Source organism: Symphalangus syndactylus, chromosome 13 (genome assembly GCF_028878055.3).
Source record: "Symphalangus syndactylus isolate Jambi chromosome 13, NHGRI_mSymSyn1-v2.1_pri, whole genome shotgun sequence".
NCBI classification, from domain to species: Eukaryota; Metazoa; Chordata; class Mammalia; order Primates; family Hylobatidae; genus Symphalangus; species Symphalangus syndactylus.
Window position 1 is genome coordinate 83,270,983 of NC_072435.2, and position 18,022 is coordinate 83,289,004.

Here is an 18,022-nt window from a genome sequence, read left to right on the forward strand (position 1 = left end):
GCTTTTATTTAATAAATATGTTAGGAATAGTCAAATGAACATAATTAACTTTGCAATATAAAGGTCAAATATAAGATGTTATTACTGAATTTTTTAGGATACGTACTTAAAGATGGTAATGAAAATAGTTTTCAACAGCTGTTTTCACAAAACGATACTAAAATATAATTAAATATTACCTTCAAATGCTGCTTTTCTAGATCTGACATTTTGAGCTGTGTCTCTAGATCTTTTACTTTTTCCTTTAGTTGATCAGCATCTGTCGAAAAAGTTATACAAATTAGACTCAGCTTTTTCCCACTACGAATGAGTTCAAGGTAATGGATTTGTTCTAGAGAACAGAGATACGTTTTATGAAACCTAGAACCTGGAAAATACTGGATTTTATGGCTGAAAAACTTCAGGATGTAAACACTTGATGCTACCTCCCTCCATCAAGTATTATAATTCCATAGCAGGCAGAAAGAGGTATGTGCTAGGTATTAGAAGTGTAGGCCAAGTTATTTTTTCTTCACATGATAGAACTTTTACATGGAAAAAAATCCTAAAGCAAGGGAAACTTGTTAGGTACTAAAAGTACAACAGAAGAAAAGCAGACCATTGGGTAAGGGGCTATAACCATAAGCTAGCCAAATGCTCCCGCTATCCAACACAACATTGGCTATTCCATGTAGGTTATTACACATTTACTGCACAATTACTATGTGCAAAACATGTCATGCAGGCTGTGTAATACAAAGGTAGGTAAGACATAGCCCTGATACTTTGGTAGGAAAACAAAAGTCTCCAAATACATTACAAAAGTTCTAATTTATTGGATTCACCCTGCAAGTTAACATACCTCTAACTTTATCAGCAGGCAAATAGGATTTTTGCTTTAATGCTATCTTTGCTAGATATTTCTTTTCTTTAGATTATATTACACTACATTTAATAAGTCATATTTTACAGCCATTGAAAAATAATAAAATACTAAAAGTCTCAAGAAAGTAAGGGGCAGCAAACATTTTCATGGCTGGGACAAGTATCTTTCTTTTTTTTTTTTGAGACAGTCTTACTCTGTCGCCCAGGCTAGAGTGCAATGGTGCAATCTTGGCTCACTGCAACAACCACTGCCTCCCAGGTTAAAGCGATTCTCCTGCCTTAGTCTCCCTTGTAGCTGGGATAACAGGCAAGTGCCACCATGCCTGGCTAATTTTTATATTTTTAGTAGAGACAGGGTTTCACCATGTTGGCCAGAGTGGTCTCGAACTCCTGACCTCAGGTGATCTGCCCGCTTCAGCCTCCCAAAGTGCTGGGATTACAGGTGTGGTGCGCTACTGTGCTGGGCTTGGGATAAGTATCTTAAAAGTTATCTTGCCATTTATATAGACGGTGATTTAGAATTTCCAAAACAGTTCTGCTTTGATTTTAAGCCTTAATCTTTGAAAAATGACAGGTAATCTGTCTACTTCACATCAGAAATGAGGAATTTTGAGGGTTCAGAAATTCCCTTAAGAAACAGGCTTGGAAAGATTAGAGAACTATCTATGGCCATATGACCCTTAATGCACATGCACCTGATCTCTAATATCAGAAGCTAAGCACTGTTGGGCCTGGTTAGTATATGGATGGAAGGAAAATTATAAAATTTTCCTCACATCAACAGCATTAATACTGTGTCTAGTCTGGTACATACCAAGCTGGCTGCTATGAGACATATTTTGAGAGTATTTAATATGTACTTTTAGTTACCAAGATGTAGCATAGCATAGCGGGTTAAGGGCTAGGAATGCCAAGGAGCTGTGGAGTTTCATAGATTTAGATTTTAATCCTGCCTCTGCTATTTCCTAGCTGGCTTGGGGAATGGTTACTTAACCACTCTGAATCTGTTTATCACATAAAATGGAGACAGTAATACCTATCATATATGGTTGTAAATATAGAATGCTTGTAAGGCAATTAGCGTAGTGTCTAGTACAACTCACACATGATGGCTTTTATTACAAATTAGTAATAGGACTACATAGCATATTGAAAAAGCTACAAGAGATAGTCAAAGATAGTTCAGGTATAAATTGGTATAATCCTTTGGAGAGAATGGCATCTCTATCATCCTATCAAACAATGGCATAATTAGGTCAATAGATTAATCATATTTTATAAAAGCAGAAACTTGGAAGCAAACTAAATATCCATCAAAACATAAATGGTTCAATGTGCTTATACATGCAATAATACACTATAGAATTATTAAATGGATGAGATAGATTTATGAACAGACCTCAAAAGATGTCCATGATAAACTGTTAAAGGCAAATATGCTAGAAATGTGTATAGTATTAGTTTAATTTTATGTTACTTGCCAAGAAAACATATATACGTATGCAAACAAAGTCTATTCTCTATCCATAGTAGTTTTGGTCTATAAAGTTAGCCCAATTCGTGAATATCAAACCACTGCTGCTAGGGGAAATATGTACAGACAAGCATATATATACATACACCTACATATCTCACACAGATGATAATCCTTAAATCCTAAAGATAACTCATCCTGGTAAATTCTATTTATTTACATAAGAAAACAAGGTTCAGAAGTGTTACATGACTCTCCTAAGGCTAAAGCACTAAACAAGCTTCAGAATTGGGATTCAAATCCCTTCCAACAGGCCCCAGAGCCACAGCTTCTTGCACTATGCTGTGCTGCCCTCTACTGTCTCCATCCTCTGCTCATTTCTCTGTGAAAACTGAAATGAGAATACTGAGCACTGCCTTGCTGGACTTCTGCTGGGGACATGTAGGTTGGATTATTCAAACTTTCCAAGACAAATGTGCTGCGAGTGTTGATTTGGGGATTACATACACGCTTTAGTGAGGAGGTGATTTAGAAAATACAGAATCCACAAATAATGAGGATCTATTGTACATTGTACACATGAACATACAAACACATGTATGCATATGTGTGATATATATGTATACAAAATATGTGTGTATGTATATGTAGGAATGAGGAATGATTAGTAATCACTTTTGAATGGGAATGGAAGGGAGCAGAAAGATATTTTTACTTTGTAAAAGGAAAAAAATACAGGCAGTATTTACTTATTTTCAATTTTTAAAAATGTTCAGAGGACTTGAAAGAGCCTATACTTAGAAACTGGAAGCAACAGATTTAGTATTCATTGCTTAGCACTGTATTGTGATTAAATCTGTAACACCCAGATGAAGAACAAAGAGAAAAACACTTGGGTACTTGCTACTCTATAGTATAAACAACACAAAGAGAAAAATGGGAATATTTTTATATTAATAGCATGGAGAGACAAGAGACCCAAAGCTTATCAGGAATTCGATTTTATAGGGAGACAATGATCAGAAATCTGAGCCAAAAAAAAAAAGGGCAAACCCAAATTCAAAAACTTGGGGGTAGTTAACATGTTTTTTAAAATACATTACCAGGTATGGTGCTTTCAGCTCCACTTTGGTCCTTGTTAGCTTCTATCTGATGGATTAATTCTGCTTTCTCTTTATCCAGCTGACTATTAGCTAATCTAGAACACAATGATAATGTGTTAAAAAAAAAAAGCAGATATTGCTTCATAAAATATATAGGCATTTCTTATGAACTAGTGATGTACAGTAATCAGAACAAGCTAGTCTTTATCAAAGTAAACATTTACTCTCAATGCTACAGTGTCACCATTCTCAAACAAAAAGCCTGGAATACAAAAGCCTTCACGTTTTTCTTAATATCTGACCTGATGTCATTTGCAAGTGTGGTTTTGTTATAAGAGGAGCCTAATGAAAGCAGGCTACAGAGACCCCTGAAAGTAAAAAATTACTTGTTCTCTTTCATTAGTATTTTCCTCTGGGAAGCTAAGGTTTAACTCATTCTATGCTCTTAGAAAAGTTTAAACTAAATTACAAATTGGAAACTTATATTAGAGTTGGGTTTATCCTTTCTTTCCAGTGTGTGTTATGAAAAAGAGAGTGATTAGCATTAGAGGGAAGAAATAAGGACCTAATAAGCCTGTTAGGCAGTAAAGTTGAAAAATGCTTGTCTCTAGTTGTAGCAATTCTGAGTATATAAAAACTAATAATTTTTTTTTTTTAAAGAAAAAAACAAAGTAGTCATATGAACACATGATGTACCTAAGAACTTGAAGCTCCCGTTTAAGGCCTTGCTCTGTCTCAGCACCTTCAGGAACATGTTTAAGAATCTTAATCTTTGGGGACAATGAAAAATTAGAAGATAAGGTTTGCCATGGAAATATGAGGATTTATAAAGATACACATTTTTAACAAAGCATAATATTAAAATATGGTTTTCAAAAGCACGCATAGGCAAATTTCTATGTTCTATTCACCATTCATTCAACAAGTATTGAGTAACTACTGCATAACTGGCATTGTCCTAGGCACAGAGGCTAACAGCAGTGAACAAAATAGGCAATGTTCCGTCTTGCATTGTCCTCATTTAGTGGGGAAACACAAAGAATGCGTGTTTAATATGATATGATGTAATATAGTTCCAGATGGTAGGAAGAGCTATCAAGAAAAAATAATCCAGGGTAAGAGGATAAAGAGTGATGGCAAGTAGTATAGGGTTAGGGTTAGGGTTAGGGTTAGGGTTAGGGTTAGGGTTAGGGAAGGTCTCTCTGAGGAGCCTCTATTTCAGCAGAGACATGAAGTCTGGGAGCAAGCTATGAGAATATTTGAACAGTATTCTAAACAAAGGAAACAGGTGTAAGGACTTGATGAGTTTGGATTGTTTAAAGTACTGAAAGAAGGTTAATGTGGTTAAAACATTGTGAATGAAATGAAGGGAAAAGTGGCAGAAGATGAGATTGGGAAGAAAACTGGGTGCCAGACCTCATATGTTGTTTTGGGATATGAAAAGAACTTTTAGGTTTTATTTTAGGGTGACAGAGAACCACTGGAAGATTCTGAGGATAGGACTTTGTGCTTTGTGATGTGCTTTATGTTTTAAAAGGGTTACCTGGCAACTATGTGGAGACAGACCGGAAATAGAAATAGGGTGAAATAATGCAAGAGTGGAAGCTGAGATACCAGCTTGGAAATTATTGCAGTTATTCAGGTATAAAACAATAGCTTGGACAAGACTGGTAGTGATGTCTCAAGATGCCAAGAAGTGGTCATATTTGGGATATAGTTTGAAAATAGAGCTGACATGATTTAATGATTAAAAAAATGTGGAGAATGAAAAGAATGAAGTCGCTGATGATCCAAAGTTTCTGGCTTAAGCAAATGGGTGAATGGGGTGCCCTTCAGTTAGATGGGTCTTCTTAATCGAGTCCATTTTTATCTATATAAGACAATGCCAGGAACATCTTGCGATATTATGCATTATTTTATAATGTAAAGAAAAATTACTTACCTGTTGTTCAAGGTCTTCATTGTATTTGTTAACTTTTTGTTCTCTCTCTGTTGCTTCTTTTACAAGCTGTTTAAGGTCAGTAATGCTTTGATTTTTTTTGGCAATATCAGTTTCCAATTCTTTTAACTTGGTTTCATACATTCTAAAAGTATAAGGAAAAAAGTATAGACATGGCAAATAATTTATGTCACTGATTTAAAAGTCAGTTCAAATAACTGTACTAAAAATAAGCAAGAATATCTTATCTTACTGTTTCTTCTAGTCAAAGTTTTAGCTACATATTTATTTAGCATTAAAAAGTGGTGGCAAGAGATAAGGTATCCCTAATTAACAGATGGCCCAGTCAAAATAAAGGATTTGGGTATTTTCCAAGGATGGAGCCTGAATTGACCATTTTAAAATTAATACCTTTTTTTCAATCACAAAATAAGAAAATGCAAAGTAAAATTCTTCAGAATATAAAATTCTGTATTACTAGATATTCTTAGAAATATAAAGATGGCAAATAAAAAGCTTTTCTCACATAAACAGACACACACAGGAGGTATCTAGGTAGAAAAACACTAAGGGAGAGGAAAAAATTGTGCAAAAGCATGGGTAAGAAAAATAGTGTACGATGGGAGAGGGATAAAGCTTGTAAAAATCTGAATAGATTTATAATCATTAAAGAAACGATTAATAGTTCAAAAAAGTACAGACTCCAGAAAAAAAATTTCGTAATTGAACCAAACGGTTCTACAGGTTCATCATACCTAAAGAAAAATAATGCTTACAATATCCAAACTTTTCCAGAGAAATGAATAGAAAGACTGCATTCTAAGTTAAAATGGCCAGTATAGCTTTGGCAACAAAATCTGCTAGGATAATACAAGAAAGGAAAATTATGATTGTCTAAATATATTCAAAAACAGCTTTTGATAGATCTTAGAAACTTAGATTAGAAGGGAATGTTTTTAACCTGACAGAGGCTATCACAGATCTACCAGAAGTAAACAGTGAAATATCAGAAGCTTACTCCTTCACTTCATCTAATTTTCTGTTCAAAAGCCACCCAAACAGAGAGGCCTCCTCTGATCACCCTATCTAAAATAGCCCCCACATCACCCTGGTTTGTCCCAGTAGTCAGGAAAAGGCCTGACATAAAATATGTGTTAATAAGTTTGTTGAAAAAATAATAAAGCACCTATAAAGATGTCAGGATGAGCAAGACCTGTGTCATGGATCCCAAAAGAGATCTCTCTAAACTGCTTTATTGAGAAGGGTATATAATCCTCCCAGAATTAAACTTTAGTAAATTTTTTTCTTTTTCTTTCTCTTTTTTAATGGATTTAGGGAACCTAAATTTGAGGTCAAGGATCAAAACGAGCCTTCTGTCAAGAGATTTTTACTTAGACTTATGTCTTCTGCAAATGGTTTACTGAAGGCTTATGGTATGCTCAGTGACCTGTATCATTCTTAGATGAAAAACATGTATATGATCTAAAATGCAAAGTCATCTTCAATTATGGTTAAATATCATCATCACCTCTACTAACCATTTATAAACCTTATAAACTCTTTTTGCACTAACAATTTCTTTTGTAGCCCCATAGAGCCCTCTTAGAAAGAACTTGAGCCCACAGAAAGGATATAATTTACTTAAGATCATAGTAAGAATTAGGGTCTTTCAAAACCAGGGAAGCTACCTGGTCCTTTGAAGAAACCTAGGCAAGGTGGGATTTTAAAAAAATAATATCCACCATAAAGCAGAGTCTGGCAATAGGAGGTACTAAGTAAATATCTGTTGAATAAACAGATTTCAGACTAACTCAAAATTCATTCTGAGTCCATATGTGATTATAGAAGAAAACAAAGGAACGACCAAGAAATCAACTGATAGGGCTGCTGGCTCAGAGCCACTGCTAGGGTCCAAGAAGACAGTAGAAGAGACCCCTTCTCCCACTCCATATCATCACATTTGTTATTTCATCTCACCTTGATACTGGCTTTATGACAATAATTTTTCCCAGTGTGTAGATGGGAAAAGTGAGAGCTAGAGTGGAGAAGTGTGGATTCTGGGTACTCTAGGTTTAGTATTAGGACAGGAACCAAGGACTCCTCCAGGACTTCATGTCCATCGGGGCTGTCCTTTAATGTGCCTGCTTAATCTTTCTCCTTAGACTTGGTTGACAGGGGCAAGTACAGTGCAGCAGGCCCTCTGTGGGACTTGCTGTATCCTCACAGTACTAAGACTCCCATCCTAGTTGTAGTGATCACTATCTTGCCTCCCATCAAGACCATTCCAAATAGCAGACATGGAAGATGAAACCCTCAAAGACATCAAAGGGGATATTGGAGGTGCATGGACATAAGGAACTGTATGAGAATGTTGAGATAAAGATGAGTATGCCTTTTGAAATGGGGGTGGCAGATGTGCTAGATGGTAAAGGATACCACTTCATACAGGATGGCTTTAATGGGAAAAGACACGGGCAGGATCCCACTGGTCAATGACTTCCAGACTCCTTGAAGCAGCTGCTTAAAATTGGAAATGAGAATGACACAAAGAGCCTTTTACCTACTCATCACAGTCATGATGAACCACACATGGTGATAGTGGCAACAGACTGAATGTTTACTCATAAACTCCCACTACCTCTTTCATAGCCACAAAAACTAGTTTCACAGGTTGGAATCCCATGTGTTCAGGGTGGGAGAAAATCAAGTACCAGAAAGCAGAAGCTAGTAAGACATCAAAGCTGCTGCTGAATTCATCTCTTGGGGCTATCTGAAGAGAAAGTTGCCCAGGATATAACTCTAAAAGCATTGCAACACAGCCTAGATCCAGTATGCTACACATTGTGACAAGACAGCTCAATTATTCCTGGCTCATACTTGAGAAAGCAAATTATACAATCAAGAAGCTGAAGCTGCGGTTGGAGAAAAATAGCACTCAGGAGAAGCTGAGCAGCCTCAGCCCAGGCTCATGGCTGATGACAGCTTCATGACGCACACACAGCTCCAACTCCTTCGCCCAGCCCCAGCTCTACTCTGTTCCATGCCCTGCCACCCAAACAAGGTTAAACAAGTTAAACATTTCAAGGAAGAAAAAGTCTCCAACAATACTACATCAGAAAAAAAAGTATTATGTTAAAACAACAACCAAACAAACTGTTCATCAGGAAGAAACCAGGTTATTCAGAATAGTGTTGTCTTTTAAAACAATGCCAAAATTTGAAATGATTAAACTTTGTACAAGTTTAAAACTCTGTTACCTTGTAACCACAATGGATTTCCAGCTTTTACTGTCAGCACCTTCAAGCTGTGGACCTCTGCTTTCTGCAAACTGCAATCTCTTACCAGTCTCTTCTAGTTGAACTGTGATCTTCTCATTTAATATCTCTAAATTATTCTTTGCTATCCGTAATTTCTCTGCAGCATCAGTTTCCTATCATTAAATGCTAATTAGTATTTTATGAGAAAACATAATACTGTTCTCATAGATTCAGTGTATTCAAAATTATCATTACAAATTGGAAAACATAAATAACCTGGGGCTCTAAATGCTGATTAAAATTTCAATAAATTCAACATTTCTCTCCTTTAAAGAAGCAATATGGCCAATAATAATTAAAACAACAGATCATGAAAATGAGGTCAGAGAAATATATTTAGTTACTAGTGATTACTTTAAATTTGACATTTTGTTCCTCTATATATTTAGAAAAATGGGATAGTTTATATCTTTACACATGTAAAAGATTGTTTTGACTTCCTAATGCTTACGAGACCTAGCTATAAGCATAAAGTATGTGTAAGTAATGTAGATTATTTCTTTTTCTTGTTTGTTTGAGATGGAATCTCGCTCTGTTGCCCAGGCTGGAGTGTAGTGGTGCGATCTCGGCTCACCGCAACCTCTGCCTCCTGGGTTCAAGCGATTCTCCTGCCTCAGCCTCCCAAGTAGCTGGGACTACAGGCGCCCACCACCACGCCCGGCTAATTTTTTGTAGTTTTAGTAGAGACGGGGTTTCACCATGTTAGCCAGGATGGTCTCGATCTCCTGACCTCGTGATCCACCCGCCTCGGCCTCCCAAAGTGCTGGGATTACAGGCATGAGCCACTGCGCCTGGCCTAAACATACTAACTTTTATTATCAATGTTTTTCATGGTGGAATGTGATGGCAGCAGGCATAGAAACACAATTCCTCAATCTCTTAATATCTAACTTTATTGACACTCTCATCAAGGATCTACTTTCAGTTTTTCCAAGAGGTATTAAGTAAAATAAAAATCAAAAGTTATAATCAGTCATAAAAGTCATACTTTTTTAAGTTCTTTACGAAGCCTTTCATTTTCAGCAATAATTTTTTCTGTGCCTTTCGTCTTGGATTCATAGTGTATGCTCAGCTGATGCCCAAGATGAGCTTTAAGTTTTTCTAATTCAGCCTAGTAAAAAAACAAACAAAATAAAAAGTATATATTATCAAAACAAGGAAATAAAAGACAATCTTATAAACTCATAAATCTTACTTCAAAGTAGTTTTAGAAACCATATTTGATATGATTAGAATTAAAGTCTTCATTTGAATATTAGTGAGAACAGAAGTTCTCAACTTTGGCTACACATTAGAATAAATTGATGACTTAAAATAACAATGACAAACATATCTGTGTCAGGACCCACCCTAAAATAATTAAATCAATTTCAGGGATAGGAGCTTGGGCATCTGTATTTTTACAAAGAGACACAGAGGCCGTGGTGGGCAGATCATGAGGTCAGGAGATTGAGACCGTCCTGGTTAACATGGTGAAATCCCATCTCTACTAAAAATACAAAAATTAGCCAGGCGTGGTGGCGGGCACCTGTAGTCCCAGCTACTGGGGGAGGCTGAGGCAGGAGAAGGGCATGAACCCGGGAGGCAGAGCTTGCAGTGAGCCGAGATTGCACCACTGCACTCCAGCCTGGGTGACAGAGCAGGACTCCATCTCAAAAGAAAAAAAAAAAAGAGAGAGAGACACAGGTAATTAATCTATGCTGTCAGAGAGAAAAGTGAAAAAGAGAGACACAGGTAATTAATCGATGCTGTCAGAGAGAAAAGTGAAAAGTATTGGTCTTGAAATAACAAGAAAGATTAGGTAGACCTAGTCTATAACCCTTAGCCTTTCCTCTCATAAGTTTTCTTCTATATGTATAAAATATGTACTGTATTCATTAAGGCCATTTTATATAGTAATGAGCATATTTGAAATTTTCCTAAATAGTAACAAATTAAAACGTAAAATATTCCCCTAAAAATGATCACATTAAAAAAATTACCTTCAATTTTTCATTTTCCTGCTCAATACTAGCCATTTTTTCACTAGTCAATATTCCTGATGCTTTTTTCAACTGTTCGTTTTCTCTCTGGACTTTTTCAACTACTTTTTTCATTAAACCAATGGTTTTTTCCAGTTCTGGGATTGTCTTTCCACTTCTACCAGACTACGAAAGAATATGTTAAATCTTTAATCAAATATTTTAGAAAGTATAATACAAAGTACCAACAATACAACAGGCTTATTATACTCAATATTAATAATTCCTGATATTTGAAGTCAAAACTGTATTAATTCAATTCATCCTTAAAACAATTCTGTGAGATAGGAATTATAATTTCCATTTTAAATACAAGAAAACCAAGACTAAGGAAATCTGACATTCCTAAAATCATGCAGCTAATAAGTTAACAGCTTAAACAGTCTAGCCTTGATGTCTGATCAAAATGATTAAGTCTAAATATTCTATTTAGCTAATGTTCTCTCCAGTATATCAGTTTTTCTTTATATGAAATAAAACCACACAAGAGAAATTGTGTCTTTAAAGAGCTCATGAGTAATTAAATTTTAATTGCAACATAATAGAGGCAATTTTCTCTAAGAAATGCTATTGCTTAGAAATACAGTTTCTGTTTAATATAAATAGAAGAGATATCTGGAATAAAAAACCTTGCATAAATATATCAACAGAGATGAGTCATCACTTAATAAGTTTAACTGCTTATCATTTAAAATAAAAATAAATTTTAACAGTTTAGCCAAACAGTATGCTTAATTTCTTTTTGCATTTTAGTTAATCATCCATGAATAAGAATAATCCTGAAATATAAACTTTTACATCATTTTAGTGTGCACTTTCATAATTAACTTAGATAGAAAAGGTCGAATTAACACATATTTTCACTGGTGAAACAAATGTTGCTGTCAGCAAGATATTGTTCTGAATATTTTTCCTTTTTTTTTTTTTTTTAAAGATGGAGTCTTGCTCTGTCACCCAGGCTGGAGTACAGTTGTGCGACCATAGCTCACTGTAACCTCCGCCTGCCAGGTTCAAGCAATTCTCCTGCTTCAACCTCCTGAGTAGCTGGGATTACAGGCATGAGCCATCACGCCCAGCTAATTTTCGTATTTTTAGTAGAGATGGGGTTTCACCATGTTGGCCAGGCTGGTCTTGAACTCCTGACTTCCAGTGATCTGCCCGCCTCGACCTCCCAAATTGCTGGGATTACAGGTGTCAGCCACCGCCCCCGGGCTGTTCTGAATATTTTTCTAATAACACATAATATTTTCACTGAATCCATCATATATTTAATATTACTACCAGAATGACTGCATTATGATTGCTTCCATTTATGACACTCAGCAACATGAAATCAGCAGGAGCTTAAGTCTTTGGCCTTGACCTCATAAGCAACATTTATTCATTATATAAGGTGAATAAAAAATAACATAGGGAGAAAATTACAAGAACACAAAAAAAGAGGGGGAGGAACAATATACTTATAAAACATTATACCAAGAAGCTGGGAAGATATCATAACAAATGGTTACAAAATGGCAGTATTGGACCAAGGACCAGTTAGCAGTTACCTCCATAAACAAAAGGATTCCTGGAAGTTAAATGTTTTCAAGGTATGGAGGCGTATCCAATAAAAAGAGAGATGAAAGTATGTAAGATATAACAGATGATAAAATACATTAATTTGAGACACATAGAAATGCTTACTGTTTTATATTACAGATGCAGAATAAAAACTGAAACTATAGGGCACTTGTAGAGGCATATCAGTACTTTTACAACATATCTAAACTTTTCATTTCTGGCTTATCACTGCTGAAACCAAAACAAATGTATGGTAAATTCTCACATACCCCTCTAACATGGCCAAGTTTCCGCTCAACTTCTGCTTTTTCTTTCTTAAGAAATTCACACATTTCCTTCAAATCTCTGACTTGATTCTGAAAGATAACAAGCAAACATGTAATAATTTAACACAGCTACAGCCATTGAAAAGAAAAGGCAAACAATTCATGTGAACCATCAATCTCTTCACTATATTGCCAAATCAAATAATTGGGTCTCTATACTAATGAGGAAGATTTTGAACTAAGACATTAAATTAATACAAGAATACTGTGTATATGAAATATAGAAGTATTTCCCACTTTATTGCCTGATGCAATAATACAAATTTAGAATTCTGATTTTAACTGTCCCATATATTGCACATATAGATCCTTACCCAAGTGTACACAGCAAAAGGCAAATGAACGTCTAACATTGGTTCTATCAATGTAAAAACCAGAATAAGAAGCAGTACCAAAAAAAGGAAAAAAAAAGTATGAAAAAAATGGCAGATTAGTGCCCTGAGTAAATAAATAACTAAATAACTAAATAAAGTGTGAGAAGTAAGACTTAGCTTAACTATATCATTACCAGTGGAATTAAAAGATTGCTAACATTCTAGATTAGAAAACAGAACTGAAGCAATTAGCTAGCCAAAAGAATAAAAGCTTCCCATAAACAGGGTAAGACTTGGAAAACCAAAGATTAAAAAATCATTACTAATATCAGAATAAAGTAAAATTTCTAAAAGAAACAAATTATTCTTATATTTTACAGTGTGATAATTTTTAATGAAATATACCACGTATCTTCCCACCTTAGGACATCTGAACTTGCTATTTCTGTTGTCTGTAATTATTTTTCTAGTATCTGTATGACTCACTTCCTTTATCTCTCCTTAGCTCTCTGTTCATATATCATCTTATTAAGGGAAGACCTCCCTTACTACTCTATTTTCAGTTACACCCCTTCCCTCTCCCCATAATCTTTACACCAGTCATGCTTTATTTCTCTCCTTAGCACTAACATCAGATGACATACTATTTAGTGACTTGTTTATTGTCAGCCTTCTCCACTAGAACGTAAGTCCCATGAGTATAAGGAATTTTTTGACTGCTGTTTCCCAGCTCCTGCAGGAGTGTTTGATAAAAAGTAGGCCTTCAACAAATAAATGCTAAAAAGCAAATGTATAAAGTATACCACCACCATGATATATTAGGAATATGCATTTTTGACTTCTTAATAAGCTAATAAAAGTAAACATAACAACTAAGGAAGGAGTTTTAGGCATTAGATTTCCTAATAAAAAACATTAAATTCACCTTTAATCTTGGCAAATCTTTATTTGCTTGTTCAAGCTGAAATTTCAGTTCAATATTTTCAGATGACAACTTCAAGTTTTCCTTCTGAAGCTCCTGTTCTCTCTGACAATGATCATCTGACCCTATTCCTGAAATCTTCAGGGAAATGAAATTAGGAATATTTTTAAAGTTTAATAAATAAAAGCCATAAAAGACATACTGGATAAGAAAATACTGTCAAAAGGTAACTTTTTTTCCTCAAAGGAGTATGAGAAAATCAGAGTGTTCTGGAGAAAGCCAAAAATAAGTAAGTTAGAATACAAAACTTGCAGAACAAAAGTTTGTAATATGGTTTGTTTTAATTACAATGGAAGCAAATCAAGTATGACTTAATATTGTCCACACATATAATGCCTTCATGTATAATTTCATAATGGTTAAACTGATTTATGGTGGTTTTACTAGTCCAAAATAAAGCATGATTGTTATCTAACCGTTATGGGTTGAACTGTGCTCCCTTTACCCTCCACATTTATATATTAAAATCATAATTTCCAGTACCTCAGAATGTGACTTTATTTGGAGACTGGGTCTTTACAGAGGTATTCAAGTTAAAATGAGATTTTAGGGCAAACCCTATTCGACTATGACTGGTATCCTTATGAAAAGAGAAAATTTGGGGATTTAGACACAGAGACATGTACAGAAGGAAGATGATATGAAGAAACAGTGAAAAGATGGATATTTATAAGCCAAGGAGAGAGGCTTGGGAAAGATCTTTCCCTCTGACTGTTCAGAGGAAATCAACCCTGCTGATGTCTTGATTTTGGACTTGTAGGTCTCCAGAACTAAGACCATAAATTTCTATTGTTTAAGCCACCAAATCTGTAGTAGTCTGTTACAGCCACCTTAGCAAATGAATACACTGGGCTACAAAAGAACTGCCATAATTCTTTACTCCTTCGGAAAGCTCTCCTTCATTCTTTGAGCTAAAGTAATGGTTCCCTCTTTGAAAACCATTAATATTATATTTTCATTTCTTTTGACCTGAATCTACATTGGGTCATTATTTATGTTCATTGTTACTTTTCATTCTAAACTTTATTTTTTTAAACTGTGCTTAATTATATTTTTCTATGCATTTTTGCTATAAATTAGAATACTACCTACCTCATAGGACTGTTATAAGCATCATAGGAAATAATTTTTTTTAATTATTCAGCACAACTTTCGTTTTTTCCTCCTCTCTCTCTCTATTGGCTTGATGGGCTGTAAAGTCAGTTACTCCACTGACATTATGGGTCTTAAAATATATTATTATAAAATACCTATTACACACGACTTTATAACATCTTTTAGATGCAGTGACTGCATGTGTCCATCTGATTTTTGTTTGAGGAGATGTGTGTGCATATGCACATATGTAGTAGCAAAAAAAAGAAGACAAACATTTTTGTTGATATATGTAAATCACAGGAATACATTTCCACTTAATAAGAAAGCCCAAGTATACATTCAAATGCTACCACTATTAGGTTAATACTAGGCAAATTCTACCGCTACAGTTTATAAATGAAGGCATTAGACAGGGTAACTTTTAAGGTTATTTCAGACACGGACATCTGTGATTTCCTGTCCCTGAGCTCTTCCATCTCCCAAACTTCCTGTCTTCTGTGGTTCCTATTTGATTCAGCAAATGATAAACACCTATGAATATCACTGATTGGTAGATATAAAATATATTAAATATTACAGTAGAGGGTAATTCTATCTAACGAAGATCTCACATGAGGATATTTTTAACACATTTCTCACTAAAATATGATGCAGTTACTATTAGTGATTATGGATCATTTTTTCCCTAGAATTTTGAAATAATAAAACTAAAGGTATTCATTGAGATTGTCCAAATTTCTGAAAAATAAATTCTAATGAAACTCTCTCTTGTAAACAGTATTCTTGTATAATGAACTTCATGAGACTTCCAAACTCTTACAGAAGAATAATCCGGTTAAAAGCCATAAACTACTTAAAATCAAATTCTTAGTGGATAGGAGTTAGAGATAATGCATAGTGGAAGTCTCAAATTCTTATTTATTAGCACGTGAAAAAAAAGTGTTATGAATTAAATCACTTTCAGCCATTTTCTCTTAACATAGATATTTAATTTTAGTTGATGTTTCCATGACAGGTGACTGGAATATCTGAGGTAGACAGTATAAAGAAAAAAACGATAAATGCTAAACAAATTTTTGTTCTGTACCTCAATGTAAGCTAGCCAAAAGTATATACATAAAAAGTCCATAAACTGTAGAGTTAGACTAATATTCTGCAAAGTGCTTTTTGTTTGTTTGTTTTTGTTTGAGACAGAGTCTTGTTCTGTTGCCCAGGCTGGAGTGCAGTGGCACAATCTTAGCTCACTATAACCTCAAACTCCTGGGCTCAAGTGATCCGCCCACCTCTGCCTCCCGAGTAGCTAGGACTACAGGTGTGCACAATCACACCCAGCTAATTGTTTTTTTTTTTTTTTTTTTTTGGTAGAGATGGGGTCTCTCAAGGCTGGTCTTTGACTCCTGGCCTCAAGTGCTCCTGCTGCCTTGGCCTCCCAAAGTGCTGGAATTGCAGGCATGAGCCACTTTACCCAGCCTATGTGAAAAATATACTTAGGCACACAGCCTAACACCATTTATCATTACCATTATTATTATTTTAGAGACAGGTCTCACTCTGTTGCCCAGTCTGGAGCGCAATAGGGCAATGTAACATCGAACTCCTGGGCTCAAATGATCCTCCCACCTCAGCCTCCCTAATAGCTAGGATTACAAATGTGTTCCACCACATCTGTCTAAATTTTTTGTAGAGACAGGGTCTGGCTATGCTGCCCAAGCTGATCTCAAACTCTTGGCCTCAAGCAATCTTCCTGGCCCTGCCTCCCAAAGTGATTAAATGAGTAAGCCGCAGCACCCTGCCTGAGCCTAACACAATATAGACAGCAACACATCCAAGTTTCCTTTTCTCATTATAACAAAAGTATCTGTTATAAAACATGGCAAAAAAAGCCACTGAAGGAACTTAGTATATATCTTAGGACGTTGTACAACACTGTAACAAAATTTTACTGATACAATTTGCTGTAGTGAGATCTTACCTCTAAATACAGCTGGATGGATTAGAAGTTTGTAAGGCAAAACAATCACCTCTAAAGTGCCTTATTTTTGCTATTCATTTATCTAATATAACATTAAGTGAACACCAATTGTAAAAAAAAAAAGCACTAAATTAGAAATGCATATTCACTAATTCTTGTAGGAACTAATCAAAAGTTAGAGCTTAAGATAAAGTTTACTAATAGTTAATGCTTTTTCTAAATCTTACACACTTTTCCATTTGCACTATATATGTATGTAAGCTACTTACTATAAGAAAATTCAGTTAACAAAGAAAGAAAGGACGGCCATGTATCCAAACCGGGGACGCGTCCTTTCTTGGCTGGACTGACACATCAGTTTCATCGCCTGCCTGTGCATCACCCTCAGCACACTGAGCCACGGCATCAGTGTCACATAATCACAGTCCTCCATAGCAGATTCTACGGATCCATGTAGTTGTTGTGACTCACATTTTCAGCTATGTGTCTCTTTCCTTTCTCACTCTTTCCTATCTTATTCTCTTCCTCATTTTCATGTTTATCATTTTGACAACATTCTTGATTAATTTTACCAACCTTAGGATCATAGTTCATTTTCAAAAAGGGAGTTAAAATCTGCCAACTTACCATTTGTTGATGTAAATTGACTTTATTTATTGTTTGGTCTTGACTCTGATTTATTTAACTCAATAGGATCTAAAATATGTTCTAATTTGTATTTTTCATCATTACTCTAATACCATAGAATATTTCTAGGTACCCAATTAGGTAAGTCATCTTTGGTACCTAGTCTCTTACCATTTTTAATTCTGAGTGTTGCCATGATCTTTTTTGGTTCTGAACAAAGTGTTTCTTTTGTGAAAAATATCATGCCCTTGTATTTATTAATAATGGTAACAAGGATAGAAAACATAGTTGTATCACACACCTGATTCTGCTTAAGGTGGAAGAATGAAGAAACATGAAAAGAAAAAAGAAACAAAAATAATACACTAAATATTTAAAAAATCCAACAAATAATTTTACATTAACGATTAATGAGGTTTTAT

General features: G+C 35.1%; 1 protein-coding gene across 3 annotated transcripts in view; it reads right to left on the reverse strand.

Annotated features, from left to right (window-relative positions):
* CEP290 (centrosomal protein 290) overlaps nucleotides 1-18,022 on the reverse strand; it is a 163,689-nt gene that overhangs the window by 71,281 nt on the left and 74,386 nt on the right. For all 3 annotated transcript variants that reach the window (XM_063615135.1, XM_063615136.1, XM_055235766.2), the window contains 9 exons: nucleotides 13,847-13,981; nucleotides 12,551-12,637; nucleotides 10,680-10,844; nucleotides 9,686-9,808; nucleotides 8,638-8,810; nucleotides 5,384-5,525; nucleotides 4,138-4,211; nucleotides 3,442-3,536; nucleotides 180-259 (listed from right to left, as the gene is read on the reverse strand). In XM_063615135.1, the coding sequence (XP_063471205.1) occupies nucleotides 180-259; nucleotides 3,442-3,536; nucleotides 4,138-4,211; nucleotides 5,384-5,525; nucleotides 8,638-8,810; nucleotides 9,686-9,808; nucleotides 10,680-10,844; nucleotides 12,551-12,637; nucleotides 13,847-13,981 (1,074 nt within the window). The remainder of the gene's footprint in view (nucleotides 1-179; nucleotides 260-3,441; nucleotides 3,537-4,137; nucleotides 4,212-5,383; nucleotides 5,526-8,637; nucleotides 8,811-9,685; nucleotides 9,809-10,679; nucleotides 10,845-12,550; nucleotides 12,638-13,846; nucleotides 13,982-18,022) is intronic.